At 39.4% G+C, this 20,798-nt stretch overlaps 1 protein-coding gene across 8 annotated transcripts in view; it reads right to left on the bottom strand.

Annotated features, from left to right (window-relative positions):
• Positions 1-12,291, bottom strand: part of PPP3CB (protein phosphatase 3 catalytic subunit beta) — a 48,267-nt gene extending 35,976 nt beyond the window's left edge. For 7 of the 8 annotated variants that reach the window (XR_010432427.1, XM_064663788.1, XM_064663782.1 and 4 more), the window contains exons 1-2: positions 12,046-12,262; positions 1,337-1,537 (exon numbers count right to left, since the gene is read on the bottom strand). Coding sequence is in view for 7 of the 8 variants with exons in the window: in XM_064663788.1 (XP_064519858.1) it covers positions 1,337-1,537; positions 12,046-12,115 (271 nt within the window). In the remaining variant the exon portion in view is untranslated. Of the gene's footprint in view, positions 1-1,336; positions 1,538-12,045 lie in introns of all 8 variants that reach the window. The other variant, XM_064663786.1, reaches the window with a different exon arrangement.
• Positions 12,292-20,798: the final 8,507 nt, after the last annotated feature.

Genomic DNA, 20,798 nt, shown 5'->3' with positions numbered 1-20,798 from the left:
GAAGTATTGCTGATAACCATTAACAGGAACTTGAGAGACTACGCTTTTCATGGATGTAAAATGTCACTGATTGACTGACAAATAGCATCTTCTGACTTCTTAGAGTTTATCTGTAAATTCTTTGGGGGAAAAAAAGTTGTTCTAATTTTGGAAAGAAATACTGGATATGGCACACCACACTTCAAAGGTTATTATTCTCTTAGATCAGGCCATTTGTCATGACAACCTACAAAATATGAGGCTGAATAGAATGTGTCCACTTATATGTTCTTTTTTAAAAAATTCTACTCAAACACTGAAAGAACTTTCCTTCCTTTTCAATTGCCAATATACCAACTACCTGAACAAACGGAAATATAAAAATTCTAAACAAATTGTAGTTTTGAGCTTTATCTGGAACTGCAAAAGACTGAGCTCAGAGACAGCCACTTAGTGGTTTCCACCATTTCAACCACTCATTGTTCAGAAAACATCAGTAAGAATAATAATGTACTGTTTTAATGTCTTCATTTACCCAATACTAACCGATACTGATGCCCTAAAAGAAGCTTTCAGACACTAATTTTATATATGTCCATTTAGAGGAAACCACATTCAGATTAAAGAAAATCTGATTTGAGCACAAAAATCAAATCTACTTTCATTATCATAAATAACAGATATGCAACATAAACTACTTTCTATGAGTCTAGATTGTTTATAAATAAAAATACTAAAGGACATCAATTCCACCTTTCATCAGGTCAAACAGAAATAGAACTTGTAAAACTATGAAAATACTCCAAAAAAAGCTGAGTCAGTTTTGTATCCCAGTGGATCTGGTCCTAGTGTCAAAGATGCTAAAACAACCTTTAAGCACTTTCCAGTACTCCTAGTCTCACAAGAACATGGTTTTACACGCAATCACCAGTCTTGCTTACAGATGAACTATAAAGGTGCATTTTTCACTAAGAATCTCAGTTCACAGTATTTGCTTCAAATCACAGCAATTGGCTTCTCTTCACATATTTAGATTTCAGGATTATCCCGAGTTCAAGCAGATGCCTTTATTCCTGCTTACAACATTGCAGGAGTTAGAAATCCATAATTCAACATAATTTAACTACTTCATTTTTTAACCAATTTTAATACCAATCATACTGGCTTTTTCAACAGGTTTAATGCCTTCATTTTGCAAAACAATGTGCAGATTGTCAAGCAAATGCAGTTGTGAGGGATAATTCAATAAGACTAACATGGAAATTTTATTTTAGTGATTATAAGATGAATTCTACTACTGAAAAAGTCTGGGTTTTTTTCAAATTTAATAATGTGTGAAATTATCTAGAAATATTACCTGTAATTGGAGCTTCAACTTCTATCATAGTTTTTTCCCTCCGTAATATTGCAGCACCCTCATTGATGATTCTAAGTGCAATTTCTTCATCCACTCGACCTTCTTTTATCAAGTGGTTCTTCAGAATGTCAACCCTTGGCCTTCCATCTGTGTCAAACACTTCTTCAGACGTTAAGCGATGCGTTGGTGGAAAAGGGACAGCTAAAATGTAAAAAGAAGAAACAGTAGTCACGACAGCGCTATTTTAAAAACATAGTCCATCTAGGATTGGATCTATCATGGAATAGCTGCTATCCAAAGTAGCAAACTTTTTTTAAATCACCCAAATTTATCACATCATTAAAATCTGGATAGAATAGTGCTGTGTACATATCTAAAAAAATAAACATCTATAATACGTAAGGTTGTAGAAATTGTAACGCAGAGTTAGAAGGCACAATGTACAAAATTTGGAAGGGTCAAAACTGGCTTTGCAGAGGGAAATAATCTCTGTCCAATATACTGCCATTCTCTGAAGGACTCCTCAGGTATTGGTGAGGCAGGATATTCATTTAATATTCACTCAGACTTGCAAAAGCATTTAAAAATTATCCTATCATCAAAGCCTCAGGGGAAAAAACCACCAAAAAACCTCAACCAAACAAAACACCACACCAAACCAAATCCAAAACCAGCAAGAAAAGGATACAATATTGTTTGAAAGATGAGAAATAAAAGGAGATAATAAGCAGTGGTTGGGAACCAAAGCAGGCTCAGCAACTGTCCAGACAGAACATCTGATGGCCATGAATTCAAACAATGGCAGTTCATTCACTGCACAAATGAAATATGGATGTTGGACATGGAAAAAGAGGATACTTCAAAACTACCACTAAACATTGTGTCAGAACATGATCTCACTCAGGCAGGATTTTACAGGAAATAAAACTAATCTGACCCTGTCCCCTCTTCAAGCCAACCACTGCTGAAAGAACAAACTAAATGAGAAGCAAAACCACTCTGTTTCTCTCCATTTAAAAGTTAAAACAGAAAATGGGAGAAGCACATCTATTCAAAGATAAGAATAGACTTGTAGATAGATTATTCTTACTTATTTTCTTACTCTCCAGAGTTAAAACTTTACATTCCAAAAATCAATGCTTAAATACTAAAACATTTGCTGACTTCACTTAAATTGATTTCCAGATTACTAGTTACTAGTAACACATTGCTAGTCTTCTCTTTTATGGAATAATTAAAATCTATCAATAAAACAACTGATGCATAAATCACATACATATATATTCAGTGAAATTAAATTAGACTAGAAAATAAAATGGAGAATTTTCTACTATTCTTCCTATAAACGTTTCTAAATAGGAAGAGGCTGAAAAATGTGCTTTTATTTTCCACAGTGTAGAACAACTTTGGCACTTTATTTTTGGGCAGAAGGTGTTTTATTAACAAAAGAGAGATTACATGTGTTTTCTTCAGTCTCCTCTAGTAGTGATCGAAGTTTCAGTGGGAAATGTTAAAATTCTGTGTAGTCCAAATGTTAATAAAGTTAACTGAGTTAGGAAATCAAAAGACAATTACTTCTGTTCCATATAAAATTGTTTAAAAACCTAAATCTGGCTCTGAAAAGAGAAATTAACTGTTCTGACAAAATAAATTTAATTTTTAGAAGCACTTCATTATGATTGGGCAAGCACCAACTCCAGTATTCACTGTTTTTCTGAACTTGACTTTCCAACCATCATATTTTCTCAATGTTACTTTTGCATTATTTCAAAGTTTATATTAATCTGTATATAAATTAGCTTTAGGCCCTTTATTCCCCCACTTTTTTTAAAACATTATTTGTGAGCCCACAACTGCCTTCAGCAATGCAAAGTTGAGCTCATCCTTTTATGAGACCAGACAATTCACAAAGCAGATTTCTCCTGCTTTAATTGCTGCAAAAGCATTAGAGATCACACACACCTTCCCAGAATCAATCACCTCCAAGTTCTGGGAGAACTGTGCTTCATTAGTGCCAGTATTATTCCTAGATAAGATCTACTTAAGGGAAAGATGACTTCTTTTCTTTTTGGAGGTTTTTTGGGTAGAAGCAGGGTGTGGTGGGAAATGGTCTGTTAAGGTGACCACCTGTTCTTCATGCTCTTAAGTGCAAATCATTACTGATTTAGGACTACCAATGGCTGCAGATTCAAAAAGATGGTGTTGACCTCTTCCTTAGGACAGTTCAGACTTTTCAAGAGTTCTAAGTCCATGATAAATGAAATTTGCTTCTCTTAATGAAGTTCTTATGTCTACTTAACGTATTTCAGATCAGATTAGTACAAAAATTAATTCTATTTTAACAAAATATAGCTTTGAGTTTCTCTATCAAGTTACATTTTAATCCAGTGTCAAGATCTGTCTCACTTTATTTGAACTAATATACTTAAGAAGATTTGAATTTAAAACTATATCCAGGGGTTGGTTATCCATAATGCCCAAAACCCACAAATGTAGTATAAGAAGTAATTAAGCACCTTTAAAGTTATATTTGCCTCATGAAAAAATGAAGTCTTAAAAACCCATTCCTCAGAATTTAACAAAATCCTTTTCACACAATACATGTATTTTCCCATTGCTAGAGAATGATTTTTTGAGAATAATCTTCAGAGAAGGCACAATAAAACATGGCTAGAGATTTTATCTGTACCACCCAGTGAATAAAAAGTAACACTTACTACAAGAAGTGTTTCTTTCCATTTTACACTTTAATTTTTGTCTCAGCAATAGTTAACACTGTATCAGAGTGCATACCTTTGAAAAATATTACAAACAACATCTTTTAATAGGTTAAGGATGATAATTTTTGAAACATGTAGACAATTTCGGCAAACTAATGGGTTTAATTAAACCTTTGATGAAGCAGTCATAGAATGTTATAGCCTAAGGAAAAAGAATTGCAGCATGATGTGTTCCAAGACAGAAATATAATCCATGTTTCAAAGTCTTTGTGCATAACCTGCGCTCTCGGGACTGCAACAGAATGGTAATTAAGAGGAATTACCCTAAGGAAATAACATGGTGTTGGGCATTAAGGGATTCCCTTCTACCATTCCCAGCAAAGCCAAACAAGAGAAAAGCATTTAGAGATGAATCTCTAAAGTAATACACACTGCAGTACAAAATAACAGACATATCCTATTAGTAAAAGTGTAGATGTTAATAACAAACATAACATATCACGATTTACAACAATGTACAAGATTTTTCCGAAACAAACAATTGCTTAGTAGTGAAAATGAATCAATTCCCCTTCAGAAATACATAGATATAGACGTTACAATTTTAACTATATTGATCCAAAAATTTAAACAGTAATTCTGGGGGAAAAAAACAGTGAGTAGTTTGAGGAATTTGTTAGTAAAATACTTTGATGTTTTTATTACTACTTGTATAAGCGTTAACAAAGAGGGGAAAAAGATCACCTTTCCTTTATACTGAAGTATTGCTACGAGATACCAAAGCAAAACCTCTGAACTTCTACACTGACCTTCTACAAGCCTCTGGGTTTATACCTTACAATAAAGCATGCAGTGGAGACCCAAAGGTTAGCACCAATTTGAATGGACACATTCCCAGTACATAGCAAAGAGGTTCAAAGTAGAAAAACTACATTAGTGTGGCACTTTACCCAATACAATAATCCCTGCTGAGAGGTGCAATATGGCAACTAAGGCAAACATGCTACTTCCAGACCCAAAGCAGATCTCACATTGCCTAGTAACTGAGTACAACAGCAGCTGCTAATAAAATCTTACATGTAGATACTGTAAATTTAAACCATGCTGATACATATGACCATTGTAACAACCTCAGTTAAATCTGGCTTGTATCACAGACACCCTGTTGGAACAGGCTCATGAAACAAGACGAGATCAAAGCCTCTGGAGTACTGTAGGAAAAAGCATCAGGGATTAACTGCACAAGGTACTGTACTTCCACAAGCAAAGCTGTTTCTGTCCTTAAGACTGTAGAACTTAAATAATTCTTTTTCTCTGACAGAGAAAGAAAATTAGCCATTTTTCCTCAATAATCAGAAGCCTGTGACAGGTTTCATGACCTTAGTTTTGGCTGTTATACCAAGTTCAATGTCCCAGATTGCATTTTCTGTTTTAAGAATGTTTTTGATTTCAAAGATAAAGTCTCAGCTCACATTACTAGGGTTGCTAAACACAGACACTCTCTTTGTAAAGAATTTGTTGCTTTGGTGATAGATACACATGAAACAGCATATATAATGTTTGTCTCCACCAAATGATATCATATATCAATACAACCATGGTGTTCCATGACAAGAAAGGCCAGCATCCTTCATTTTGTCAGCAGGTTTATCACCATGATAGCAGAGTTGTCTGTGAGTTTTCTGTGACTTAGTCAGGTTTTGTGGGCCTTTGGTTTTATAAATGCATTGCTGTCTATGTATTGTCACTCAGAAGAATCACAAAGCCTAACACCTACCACATCTTTCAGTCTGTCCCTGGCATTTTCACACCTCTGCCAACATCTATAAAGAAGGAAAAGATGTAGCACCCATGACTGCTATGAGGACAGAATATATCCAATTATCCTTCTGCATTTGGAAGAACAGATTTGAAAAAAATAGCATAAAGACATCACAGATGGCCTGTGGACCAGCAACCTTGAAAATACCAGATAAGCACAAATACACAGCAGTGTCTACTGGAATCAGAAAGCTACAATCAATAGCTGACAAAAACCACATTACCCTATTCATCCCAAACAAGAAAGCACAGATTCAGCTAAGTCAGTTTCTTTACAAAAACTATCCAAAGTTTCTTTGAATGGAAGGTTCTTGCTAATAAGCTAATAAGCAAGCATTCTAGAAGCAAGAAAAATGACCCTGTAAACATTGAAACCCTACAACAGCACTGCAGGCACTATTTATTTCATCCTCACTTATCATGTACTTCCAGTCTTATAAATTTCACAGAATTTTAGATCTCAAATGGAACTATATACGTAGTATGCCAAGGTGCATCTTTTATACTGTCTGTGTAGTTTTTCAATTAACTTGGTTGATGTTTTTGGAAGTTCCTCTCAGGAAAAACATAATTATTTGTTTGAAAAGTATTTAAAAGATACTTCTCCCATTAAATGGCCACAGATTACTATGCCAAAAGATTACTTAGTGCTTAAATGTGCTTCTGACAATGATGGATGCATAGTTCTTTCCCTTCCCCTATTCTCTTTTCCAAACAGGGTGGTTTAAGGATTTTCCCTAGTTTCATCCAGACCGCCATGTTTATGATCACCCATATAACTATTTTCCACTATTTTTTCCAGATCCTGAATAGATGCTTTCACAGTTTTTGCCTCCACTGCACCTTTTTGCTATGAAATCCACAATTTTAATTACATGTTATATGAAAAAGTATTTCACCTTTTCTATTTCGTTTGGTACTGCATTTCTACTTTTCACAGGGACACAACAACAATAACTGTTTCTTCCTACTCAACTTTTCCATTAAATACCATTCATAAGGTAAGCAGTATCTAACTCCATCCCGTATTCAAGCACCCCTTTTCCAAGTCAGAGATTTCTCATCTTTGTCACTCCACCTTGCCTGAAAGCCACTCTGTGCCTCTGAACATATCTTTAGATAAAGAAGAAGATCAGGAAGATGGAACAAAATTACATGTTGTTGCTCAAGATGCACATATAAATGGCATGTTGGTGCAATCTCTTTTTTCTAAACCAATCATCTAGTAATCCCTGAATTCCTATCAGACTGTTTGACTGCCACTGCACTAATATTTTCAGAACATTATCCATACAGATCCTAATATTTCTTTCTCAAGTTCACCACCTTCTACATTTAAGCAAGAATTGTTCTGTTCTTTGTAGAGTCTGCTCTATCTGAACAGCATCTTCTTTACCCAGCCTCTCAGTCTAACAAGAGGTTCCTGAAACATCTCTGGAAGTTTGCTATCCTGAATAAGTGTCACTATATGCCATTCACTCTGTTTTCTAAAGAACTTGTCAACACATTTAAAGAGCACAGATGACAGATGTTAACCTTCCTCTACCATGGGAGTTTATTACCTATTAACATCCTTTCTTTGCTAACTAATTTTGATCCAAAAGAGTATATTTCCTCTTTTGTTTACTTTAAAGGCTTCAATGAAGGAACCTGATGAATAGTTTTGCCTGGATCAGCAAGCTTACTGGCTCCTTCAAAATATTCTAACAATTTCTCTTAATTTTCATCTTTGAGAACTGTACCAACTCCTCTTTAATACTATATTTCCCCAGGGATATAGTTAGTCCACTCTTTCTTACAAGTGCCATGAATCTGTTTAAATTAAACTTATTGATCTACGCTCTCCAGTTCAATCTAGAATTTAAAAAAAATGCTGCTCTGCTCCACCTCTCTGACTCAGAAGACAAGTTATGCCACTGGCTATGAAAAATAAATCCACAATTTTGCACCCAAAACCCCAAAGAATTACTTTAAAAGCACCAGAGAAATATCTTCTGATTCTGGGATATTTTTTTGGGAACATTTCTTTTGTTGATATGTTTTGAAATCAATTCCATTTCAACTAGAGAATTCTTTGGTCCCATTCAGCAGTAAGAACTGACTCATGTGCAAAAGAGTCCTTAATTCCTTACACAATAAACGTACATGTAAGTAGCTGCCTGATTTTTGTGCTCTGGCCTTACCTTCCAACCCTCAACTGCCAATTTGCCCTACTGAAACTGAGGCAGGCTTCCATTTCTGGGTGGGGTTTTTTGGGTTTAGTTGCTGTTACTTCAAGTTTTATCCACTCTATCCCCTAAAACAAAAAAAGATCAGTTGAACGCTTACTTGTCAGAATTCAGTTCCATGCCACTGCCTCTCTCCCAAAACAAAACTGTGATTTTTTTAAATATGACCTTTTAATACTCTCTTTACACTGCTGCTTTTCTGGATCATCTTAGAATAATTTCTAGCCAGCAGGGTAAGTGCCTTATAATATTTTTAAAACAGGCTTCATGCTGCATGTCAACTTTTAACCTTTTACCTTTTTTTTACCAGACTCTGAATTGTAAAGTTAAATACTGCAATGATTTGTTTTTCTCCTTACATGGACATAATTGCCCAAGAGTAGCTATTAGTGCCTTAATTTAGGATCCTGCTCAAGGGTTACATCTCTATGGGCTTCTCTGAAGAGTTGTTTCAATAAGCTTCCATTTAATATCCAAAATGACAGTTTGCCAATCAGACTGTACCATGACTTTTATCCAAAACAAAGGAATTCTGAAGCCTTCCTTTTCCAGAAGAAAAGATATAATCTCCAAATTTAGCATTAGGTCAGCATGACAAGGTCCTGTGGATTGCTTCCCAAAGTCTACCAACACCCACACAGTGGACAAAGCACAATGCTGGGGAGGATAGAGCACATCCAAGTACAACTTTGGGGTGTAGTTACCCACAGGTGGGTTGGAGAAGCCCTAGTGCTTTGCCCTCAAAGAAAAGCCAATGAAGGCTCATCCCTGCCATGCCCAGGACCACTCTATCAATCTGTCTGAGTTTACAAGCACTTCTTCCTCCCTACAAGTGAAAAGCACTTTAGTAGGAGGTACTGAAACAGTTGTTTAAGCAGAAAAGATACATCCACAAATTTAAAGTTTGAAAGCCACGTGCACTGAAAGGTCAAGCGCAATGACTGAAGTCAGTCAATTGTCATCCAACAAGAAAGGCAAACCCAAATCCAAAAGAACCAGATACAGCACTTAGATAACAACAGCAGTTTAAAGAAAAAAGATTTTGACAGAACATAATAGAGGAACCTGCTATCTTCCACAAGGCAGTAAAACACTAAGTATCCTTCAAAGATGAAGAGGGTGCCTTAGAAAACAGTGAATCAGGACGACAGGTACATTTTCTCTTCTTTATTAAGAAAAAAAAAAAGAAAAAAGCAGTAACAAAAGGCTCATCACAAGATATCTTTTGGGAACCAAATGCCAAAAGCTGACTTAGACATTTCAATTCCATAGCTAACCATTAATTTATAGGAAACTCTACAAGTACAAATTACTTAGGCAATTTAACTAAGCCATGAAAAAAGAAAATTTGAGCTTTTTATCTGCTTTAAAAGCAACCAGTGATCTTTGATGATATAATTCACACTTGGGAAAGGTATGTCAGACCAACACAGCTAGATTGTATAGACTGCATATCTAAACCCATTATTATGTTTATTATGTATATGTCTAATATGAGCATATTACACCTGATAACCTTTCATATATTTCTCTAGATATACATACTTCCCACCAATTGCTAAATATATAGGTCAAAATATGAAGGGGGACACATCCTAATCGTTATCCTACTTCTTAAAAAATATTAGTTACTGATGATGCAATAATTTAACCATTTCTTCCTGGGTGAGCATCTCTTGCCCATTTCTGCTAACATATATTATCAGTGGTAAAGAATTTCATTTCTCACAGCAGCTGAAATTTAATTGATTCTGTTCTTTCTTCGCTCTTCCAGTAATACAGAGGAAGAAAATAAAGCTTAAATAAAAGCAAGAGGAACAATACAAGTAACAGCAAGCTTTAAGTCTTGAATTCACACTTCCTCCCCAAAAGACTCAGTACATGGAAAGCCTGAAAGCTGAAATATGGACCAATACACAGATACACCAGATAATATTACTACATTGTTCTCCATGGCTTTTCTCAAGAACCTGAGACATTATAAGTGACATATTTATTGTACAACAAGCAAGAGTATGGGGAACGTTTCTTGGTACGTGAGAGGCGATGCATCTGTTTGTGAGCAGGGACGTGACGCAGTTGTCACATTTTAAGGTGGTTTCAACAAATGTACTTCTGTTGCCCAGATGCTCCCACTCAGGACTGACATAACCTGCAATCTTGCACCCCTGGGGTCACTGTCTAAAATAAATATTTTCAACTGCACTGCACCTAATGGAGGAGGGGAGAACCAAACCACCTTGTCCTTCGTATCAATTACACAGATGGCTTGGCACAACTGGCCAGGCTTTCTCCAGAAGCCAGTGATTCAGCAGGATAGGTATGGATAGGACAGGTCAACAGAAGGTATAGGAAAATGCTGTATTAACTGGTTGTAATTATGTCAGATGAAGCCATCAAAGCCTGATTACCTTTACAATAGTTCTGCATCCTGAACACCCAGGTTCAAAGAAATACTGCAACCTCAGGCAGTAACTGTGTTAGAATGAAGCAAGTCCTAACTGCAATTTTAAACAACCAGATGCATAGGTCACGTTTAACAAGCTGAATTATTAAGTGATTAGAAATCAGCAGGCTTTCCACTGTATTATAAAGTATCCAATCATTTATTATTAATTCTTTTCCATTGCTTAAAGAACTTAATTTCTTAACACGAATTGCACTAAAGGTACAAAAATTCAGCGATTCTAAACACCACATGTTAAAGCAGCACTAACGAGTACAAGTTTCCAATAGACTGGTTTTAATATTTTCTACTTTTACCCTTGCAATTTGTTCAAAAAAATCAACAGGTTAAGCAATCCAAAATGAGTTACAACTTACTGTGAGCAAAGCTTTCCAACTTACTGGAAAACATGCCGATTTCCAAAACATACTATGGGATTCCAAGGCTTTAATTAAGACCTGCTGAAGAAAAATACATCCTTGTCGTTTCTCAAGGCCCCCTGTTATATAAAAAGTTAAATGACCAGATTCACCCCTTCAAATTCAGCAAGACCCTGCATTACTAGGAACGTCAATCCTAAAAGCAGAGTGCTTGCATACAGTCATGAATTCCAGCAGACCAGGCCTGCCATCACAACCGTCCACACTGCCACCATCAAACACAGTTCAACATGAAAACTGCTGAGATCAAAATAAAATGATCTGTAATTTGAGCAAACACAACCTAGGAATTCTTTGAAGCTCTACCTATGCTATGCTCTTAGCTGACAATTTAGGTTTAACAAATATATTTTAGGATGCTCTGGTTGCAAAGGATTATTCCCCCCACATTACTAATATGACACATTTGATGAGATTCAGAGGAAAGAACTCAATATTTTACAGCATTTTTGTGGCTAATTTAAAACGTTTTACTTTTTCTTCTGAGAAGTATAACGTTTGACTTTTAAAGGCCCCCCGCGAGACTACCAAGGAAGGCCACAAAGAAATAGATCAAGGTGAATTTTCTCCATCAGAACTAGAACCTGAGAACAGCAGCCAATAGAAAGGGCGGCAGCACCTTCCCACTCGCTCTTTCCCGGCGCTGTCAGCTCCTGCAATCACCGGGCTCTGCCCCGCGCGGGCGGCGGAAAAGCCCCGCGGAGCCGGAGCCCGGGGTGCCCCCGGCCGGCCCCGCACTCGCTCCGGGCAGCGCATCCGGGCGGGACGCGCCAGGCCCGCAGGCCTCGGGCACCGCTCCCGCCGCGGCCCCGCCGGGCCCGCCCGCGCCCCGCTCGTCCCCCGCCTGCAGCAGAGCCCACCCCGGTGCTCCCCCGCCCGAGCGGGCATCCCACGCCCCCGCACGGCGCCGGGCAGCGCTCCCGTCCCAACCCGCGGGCAGGGCAGCCCGGCCCGCACACGGAGGGCAACGCTCCCCGCGGCGGGGCCGCCTCTCCCTCTCCGGGCACTCGTGAGGGGGTCGCGGCCCGTCCCCGCGGGGCAGGGGGACGCTCACCCTTGACGGCGCGCTCGCTGGTGGCGTGGGGCGTCAGCAGCAGCACCTTGCTCCCCTCCTTGGCGGACATCGCTGGGCGCTGCCGGGCTCCGGCGGCGGTGCTGGGCGCGGCAGCGCCTTCGTCCGCCCGTCCGCCGGCGGCTGGCGGGGCGCGGCGGGGCGGGCGGGGGCGGCTACAGGCGCCGGGCGGCGGCGGCCCGGCGGAACATGGCGGCGGGCGCGGCTCGCGGCTCCTGGCGCAGCGCGGGGACGGTCCGCCCCGGGCCCGGCATGCACCGCGCCGCCGCCCGCCGGGCACCGCGGGAGCGCGCGGGACTCCCGGCCCCGACCGGGACCGCGCCGACTCTCCCGCCCGTGCCGGGGCGGCAGCGCGGGGCGGGGCGGGGAACGCGGCCTGGCGCCTCCCGGCAGGGCCCGGGGAAGCGAGTGAGGCGTCCGGAGCGCCCCCGCCCCGGCACGGGCGGGCGGCGGGCCGGGGCTGAGGGGGCGGTGCGGCGGGCGGCCCGGCCCCCAGCGACCCCGCGCCGCCGGGAGAGGGCCGGCGGCCACCATGGAGAGCTCCGCGGGGCCGCCCCGGGGGCCGGGGGAGCCATTTTGTGAGGTGGCGAAGCCCTCGGTGCCCCCCGGGCACGACCGCAGGTCGAGGAGCCCCCCTGCCCTCAGTGGGCGCCTCTCGCCCACAGCGCGGCTGGAAGGGGCACCACGGCCTCACCTGTCGGTGCAGGGCGGGCCGAGGGCAGGAGAGGGAGGAGAAAGTAGAAAATTCCCCCCCAAGGAAGAACCTGGGCATGGCTTGCAGCAAGCTCCCAGCACCAGATAGTTCAGCCAAACTCAGCTCCACGCTTGAAGCTGAAGAAGCATTGAGAGCAGGAGCTGCCCCCTCCTCGTCCCTGATCCCCCTCAGAGCCGCCCGGGCAGAGAGCGGGGCAGAGGCTCAGCACCACGGCCTGGTCCTGGCAAGTGCAGATCACAGGCTTTATGTCACACACAAACCCTGCAAAGCTGGTGCAACAGGTCCAGCCACATACAGTGTATAAGGCAGGACTTTGCCTTGGCAGAAAGGTTGGTACAACTGTACTAGACCTAAGCAAATCTGGTTATGATGACTACTCTGTCTTAACTTTGCTGATGAAAAAAAGGTAACTCGTTCCTGCTCTCCTTTTGTAGCAGCAGTTAACCTCACCCTGTCTCCTCTGATTTAGTCTATCCCCAGTTGTACCAGTGCAGGTTGTAGGACTGGCAGTGTAGTTGAGATCACAGAAATTGGCTAGGTTAAGAAACCAACCAACCAAAAAAAAAAATCACCAACAAACAAAAAAAGTCCCAAAGCAAATAAACAAAACAATAATCAGCCAAAAAGCCCCAACAAACAAACAAACAAAAAAACCCACACCAAAAATGTTCAAATTGTGCATCACTTAAATTATCTTCCAACACATCCAGCCAGATCTAGCAAACACCTAAACATGTACATACAACCATATTTAATCAAATGCACTATATCTGAAGAGTTGCTGGTTTGCATTTCAGCTATCCCTACAGCTCTTATGCATTATTTGTACTGAACTGTGCAATCTATTCTATACAATAAACCAGGAATTTAAGAAAGAAAAGCCACTCAGAGGTAACAGTTTCCAGCAAGGTCTTGGTTCTTGCCCCATTTAGGTCCAAGGAAAAAGGATGACACCTGAGGTGAGGACCTGCCACATTAAGCATGAAAAGCTCTTTGGCTCAAGCAAAAAGAGACTGAAATTGATGTGTTACACAAGAGCTTGAGTTGACCTTGCTTTTTTTATTCAATAGTCAAGACAGTCCAACAAGAAAAGCTGAATGAAACATCACTGTAAAGACATTCAAAGATGCAACTGGAAATTTTAAGGGAATAAGAATTACAAACCCTTGGGGTATTTATTAATGACACTTGTGAGACTCCAAAGTTTTGAAAAAACAAAATTCTACTAATTCTACATCCACAAATAAAATACATGCATGCACATAGAAAGAGAGCTGGGATACATTAGAGCATCATGGAAGAAATCCTGGATGGCTATTTTGGATTTAATCACTAAGCCATCCAGCAGCAGGAAATACTACTTTATACCACATATTCTGCAAACGTCTGTCATTGTACAACCAATTCAAAGGGTCTGTTTTTTAAATAGGACAAAATCTCGTTTGCTTCAATATCATGGACACGTATCCACTCAGACTATGGAATGAGAGTACGGACAGGAAGGGAAGTAAATGTTCCTCCTATTGACTTTAGCATTAGATTAAAGTAGATCTGCTGGAACAAGAGGCACGGGTAATAAATTCAGTCTCTTATTTAAAATCAAGAGAAGCTCAGTAATAAATGCAGTTTGAATGTCTGACAGCATGAAACAGCAAAGAGATTCTCATATTATAAAGAAATTCATTTATCCATACAGTTCCAAACACATGGGGAGCCTGAGACCTTGCTGAGTGTTGTCAGGAATCTCCTCTTCACCTCACCTGAAGTGCAGTTGCAAGAGAAATGCCATACTTATTTCAGCTGCTCACTTCCCTCAGGAGCCTGTAGCCATGTCCCCTGAGGTGTGAAGTAAAAGGGGCTGATGCAGTCGGAATTCTAGTTGAGGAAAAACCATAGCATAATATTATTTTCTTATGATGCAGCGCCAGAAGGAGACATTATCAGCCTCTAGGCAGCATACCCAGTGCCCTGCATGCTGAAACACTTCCAGTTATATCCAGGCATTACCTGAAGAAAACACTCACATAGATCAGATCTTGCTGGGTTCACAATTCCCCCCCCCCCAATACATTAGGTTGATATAAAAAATGGTGTTATGTCTCCCTACAAACCACACCTCCTTTAAAACATTAAAAATAATGATCTGATTTTTTTTTGTAACAACAGCTAGAAAGAGAAGTTAGCTAGCACAGCTACCTTGCTGTTTTATAGTAATTTTTCTGACATATTCTATCTTGCCTCATTAAAATACAGAGCATGTGCCACTGTCATTAGGACAGTATCAAAATCTTCATTAGGCAGGAATCTGTAGTTCCCTCTCCCCCTAAGCCCTTTACCTTGTCATTGAAGCTTTTTCATGTAGTATTGTCTCTAAATCTGCCAGAGACTCTGAAGGGGCATTGACATTGCCCCAATTTACCTCATGATGAAGGCAAAGATGATTGATTTGATACATCTTGTGTTCAAGTAATCAAACAATTTCCACCAGCACCACAAGTATCATGATTACAGAAAATTAGGAACACAATTACAAACAAACATGACCTTGCAGGTAGAGGTCAGTGTGCCTTTATAATCCCGTTTCCCACAAATGCCAGACAAATAGAAGCAATTCTGGAAAGCTGAGTCACATTTTACTTCCTGTTCAGCTTTGCCACCAAGTGGCCATTCCATTCCACACATTTGAACACTGAATTAAAAAAAAAAAAAAAAAAAAAAAAAGATAAAGAAAAATAGCTAATTCATTCCTGTTCTGACTGAACACTGCATACCATTACCTGGCTGCTAGCACTGGACTGCTTTCCAAATAACTGCTTTCATAATGGAGAAACAATTTAGCAGGAGAAGCACACAGAATAATCAAGCCAATCCATCTTCTTCTGTACTACAGGGAATGGAGCCATTTGGGATGCAGATGATCCTTGACTTCCTTCTGCTCCATCTCGAAGAAGTACCCGCTGAAGCTGCATGCAAAAGCTGTTTAAATGAAAAGGTGCTATGTGAAAACCTAGACTTTTCTGACACCTCTCCTGACTGAGGCCTGTAAGGTATAGAAGCAAATATATTTTAGTAAATTGTTGTCTCAGACAAGTGGTGTTTATTGAAGTTGAGGCAGAAGTTAGACATAAAAATGGATGTGTGAAATTCTGTAACCATCTCTTGCAGGAGGGCGGATGATCAGAACAGTCTCTTCTGACTCTAACAGCGACATACCTTAAAAACTGGCACAATGCAATGTCCCAGAATCATCTAATTACCCAACAAGAACTTTTTGAAAACTAAGAAGGAAATTGAATCACAGGAGAGAGAGATATATTCCAGATCCCAAGAGAAAGATGCACAGAGCAAATCTTGCAGAGATAAACCAGGTCTGAGAGGGGAAGACGTGCTATAAGCAGAAGATGAAGACAAAACTTTAAAGTTGTTCCATTTCATTGACTCTCACTAGTGACTGTTTGAAACTGTTCTTTCTGAATTGCCAGAAATGGTATTGTGATTGGCATAAACTCTGAGACTGCTTCAGAACATGGCACGTTTTATTTTAAATACCTTTTGACATGTTGCTGTACTAAGTTTCAATAAGAATACTTGAAAGCTTTCTTTAAAGAGGACATAAGACTTCCCTGCTCCCCAAGTAATTTTTTTATGGCAAATCTTATTATATGAAGGCATCTTTCAAAAAGGTTGAAACCATGGTCTTAAGTAATTTTCTCCAGCATCACAAAATCATTATTACTGCAATACTCCAACTGCCAATGTCATCCAGTACCAAGAAGCTGCACTGACTTAAAAAGAGAAAAACAAAAACCAAATTATCAGATAGTTGCTGGTATAAATGAGAAGCTACTTTACTACTACAGTCTATCCTGTCACACTCCCTTCCTGCACACACTTCCCACCTTCCCCAATAAACTCTCTGAACAGGCTGAGGAAGCACTAGTTAGAAAAGCTAGTCAAGGCCACAGTCATTACTTGCATCATATCACAACTGTGAAAAACAGGTTAAAGCAACCAAACCTGACTCCAGAATTTTAGGTGATTTTTATATACCAAACCCAGCCACATCAGGTGGCCACACTATTTTAAAACTCACACCTCTGGAGTGATAGTACCTCAAACTCTTCTTTAGGTTCCTCAAAACATCACTCACTTTCTCTGCTTAAAGCATTCCTTCCCCCGCTCTTATTATCTAGTTCAAACTTTTCCTTCCTTAGCCTTAAGCGATTGCTCTTTCTCCTACCATCTGAGACCAAGCAATTCCCTCTCTTCATTTATCTTACTACCTTGACGATATTAATAGAGTATTAATAGTCACCTCTACTCACTCTAAAAATTGAGTTCACTCTGCTTTTTGCTGCCCTCCTTTGTGTTCTCTCATTTCCTCAGTGCCTCCACAAGCAAGAGACTTAACTGACAAAGTATTCAAGGTAAGCAGGTCTGTGTATAGGACCTTATAAAAAAAAACCAACCACCTTATTGCTCTGTAATAGGAACTATGATATAAACAAACCAGTGTGATACTTTTTTTTTAAATTAACTTTGATGATTCTATGTTGATCCATGAACAGGATGTCCTACAGATCGGAGAAATCCCATTAATCAGTTTTAAAGGAAAGTGTGAGTGGAACAAACCAACAAAAGGCAGATATATGATGACTCAGTTGCTGAAGAGTATATGCACTCTTTTGTCACAAACACATCTGGCCATTGTTACTGCATGGCCAAAACACAACTGTGCTTTCAGCCTACCCCTCTGCACCCTTTTCTCAAGCTCCTGAGACAGAACACCATTAAGTATTAGTAAGAATTAACTGTTACATTGGGACTGGATAGGGTTGAAAAAAGGGTTGAACAAAAAATGACCCTCATAATTGGACAAACCTGAGGTCACGAAGAAGGAATGCAGAAAAGGGTATCCCAAAATAACCCCACATAAACATTTAAAAGCTTTTCCACTACATATTTATATGCAAATAGAAAATTATAAAACCATTGGAAAGACATGGGCTTTCCCCCCCCACCTCTGCCCACCACGAGAAGACATTACAATTTTATTTTCTGGTCTGCACTACGTAGCTCTTCACATGAATTACATCCTTGTGTCCAAATCAGTAATTTACTGTGAAAAATCAGTTAAGACTCCCACACCCATACCTTCCCTCTCCCTCTTGAGTAAGGGGTCAAATACCTGTTATACTTGCTATATTAAATAGCTTCTTTGAAGCCTCTAAGGGCAGTTTCCAAAACCAGTCTAGAGCACTGAAATAGTTGTTTAATATCAACTGAGATTTTTTTAATCCATCTGGAGAAACTAACTGAATTACAAAAAAATAGAAATGTATGCATTATTTAATTCTATTAGGAACAATTAACACATTGTGTCATGAACAATTAGTTGTTTCTTCTTAAATGTACTTAAAAATACCCAACTTTAAAGTCTTGTAGCTGACTTAACTGTCGTATAATGTTCACTTGCATTTGACTGACATATTTTATAGCTTCAAAAAAAGTCAGTCTGAACCTTTACAAAAAGCCATAGTATGCTGTATTGGACCTACAGGAATTTGAAAGCAATTGATTTTCAAGTAACAAACCATGTAGTTCCATAGCAAACAGAACCCAGAGATTTTTTTAAGTAGTACAGAAGCTGTGATGGTACGTTATAGTCATATTTATCTCTCTCACAACCTACATCTTATCAGACGAGTGAAATAAAAATATACATTCATTAGTTAAATTAGACTTTTGTGCAGCATTCCAGCCAAGTAATTCAAGATTAGTAAGTCAAAATTTGTAAATCAAAGCAAGTCAATTTTGTTCAGCTACTGTTTACTCTTCACATAGATAGTGCATGTTAAACATGCTCATGCTTTAATGTGCTTTTGGCAACTTAAGACAATCTTTATTAGTTTGATTTTAAATTTTTTTTTTTGTAATCAACAAGAGTTCTATGCTTGGAGCTCCCTCAATTGACAGTCACACAATGAACTGGTATAAATTTTGAGTAAAAGCCTGGAATGACAGATAACCCTAGACTGCCACCAAGTAGTAAAGAAGCTGAAATTTAGCAATATGAAATGATTCTTAGATTTATTATCAAAGTTCAGCTTTATTGTACTCATTTTTCTCATGTATTCATATTTAAAATTATTTTGATTAGTGATATATACACACACAAAGCTTCTGAAGCCTGTGGTTCACTGGTGAATCATCTGGGCCTGGGCCAGCCAAAACTTAACATAATCCTTCTCCAACAAACCTACTGTAAGTTAGTTTACAAACAGATACTTGATCTTCTTATTCACGAGTATATTCAGTATTTACTCACTCAAGAATGAACATTAAAACAATTCTATTGATGCCAATAAGGAAGTTTATGTTTCTTCAGCTGAACTCATCCATTTGCATCTGCTTCCACAAATACGCCAGCAAAAATATTCAGGGTTCTGAAGTGACTGTATAGCTGGGTTTAGCTGGTACTTTTCCATGAATCAAATATCAATCTTAAAAACATTTCCAAGTTATACTGTTTTGGTTTTAAAGGATGAAAAAGTTTCTTCTATGAACTAGAAGAACGATGAAGATATAAAATGATTCCAGAAGTAGTGCAAGAGAATTAAAAACATAATTGACTAACATGCTTTTTCTAAAACGTTTCCTGAAACATTAAAGGTAATTCCATCAACGATAGTAATGGTGAAGAAGTAGTTTAAAAGAAGCATTACAGATATCTAACTAGACTTGAAAAGGTTCTGAACTGTGCAGTGATAAAATGCTAGAGGCAGCAGGCATAGATGGATAAAAACATCCTACTTTTGCTTTTTACCACCTATAGTGCTAAACAGGAGACAACACAGTAGGGTAACGAGACTCCAGCACACATCTAACTTCAGCGAGGTGTTTGTAAAACCCAAGCACGTTTTTCTTTGCCCAGGCTGGCACAAACACTAACTTAACCTACACTGTTTGTCCAATGTCTATTTATACACATAGCAGAGGTATGTAAGTGCTTCTGCATTTCACATGGCATGAACATAACTAAAGACTGCTATAAAGAACATTGCCTTCTCTCTCCATCAGTCAATCCTCCCTTCTTAAGAGCTTCAGCACCAGACTGCAAGGACCCTCTCTGCACAGGTATTTATCCACTGAGAAAAGGAGAGAAAATTTAGACCAGTTACTGAGTGTTCCTTGGAAAGGCAGACACATTTGAGTGGAGATATGTAATGCACACATTTCCTTTCATTCTGCCTTCTTCACCTATCCATCTGTTCCTCCCTATTCCAATCCACCCTCTTGTCTTTTGCTTTCCTCCTTCTCTTCTCCCTACACACCTGCCCTTGTCCATCTCCACAAATGACATTAGAAGCAAAATCTGCATGACTGCCAGTATTCTGGAATCCTGCCTGTACTTTCTATGTGCTACCCAACCACCACTGGTAAGCCAATTTCATAGAAAAATCATAGAAAATATCAGTAAGACAGTTCCCTCTTTCCAAATTCCCCACACTTTAACATGATCTTTTGTTTAGAAAGGATCAAGCACTTCTCTTGCACTTCACTTCCCTAAAGCAGGGCACATTTTGCTGCACAGTCCAGCACACTCTCCATTTGACCAAATCAGCTGCTCAGCAGGTCTGAACCTGATTTCCCACAAACACCATGCACAAACTCAGCTGCCTTCAAGAGAGGGAACTGCACTAGGTAGTTCCTTTTCCATACACAGAAGGATCATATTTACATGAATTTGCTACTCCTAGGACACCAAGTTACTCTTCATTTTATTATTCCTCTTTTTTGCCCCCTAGAGTCAGGTCTAAATGCATATTACAAACACAATGAGAGATCACATAAACAGGGAATATGAATTTTATTTTTAGGAGAACTGAAATGAAATTATTTTCAAAAGGTAAATTTCAGTGTGTACTGTGTTCTTTTCACTTAATTCCATCTAGTAACATGCTCTGCAGCCAGTGATGGGCATTTTACAAAGAAAAGGTTATATTGCATCAAAGCTTAC

The sequence above is a fragment of the Pseudopipra pipra genome, chromosome 8, assembly GCF_036250125.1.
Source record: "Pseudopipra pipra isolate bDixPip1 chromosome 8, bDixPip1.hap1, whole genome shotgun sequence".
Taxonomy (NCBI): domain Eukaryota; kingdom Metazoa; phylum Chordata; class Aves; order Passeriformes; family Pipridae; genus Pseudopipra; species Pseudopipra pipra.
This window is presented reverse-complemented; position numbering and strand designations above follow the sequence as displayed.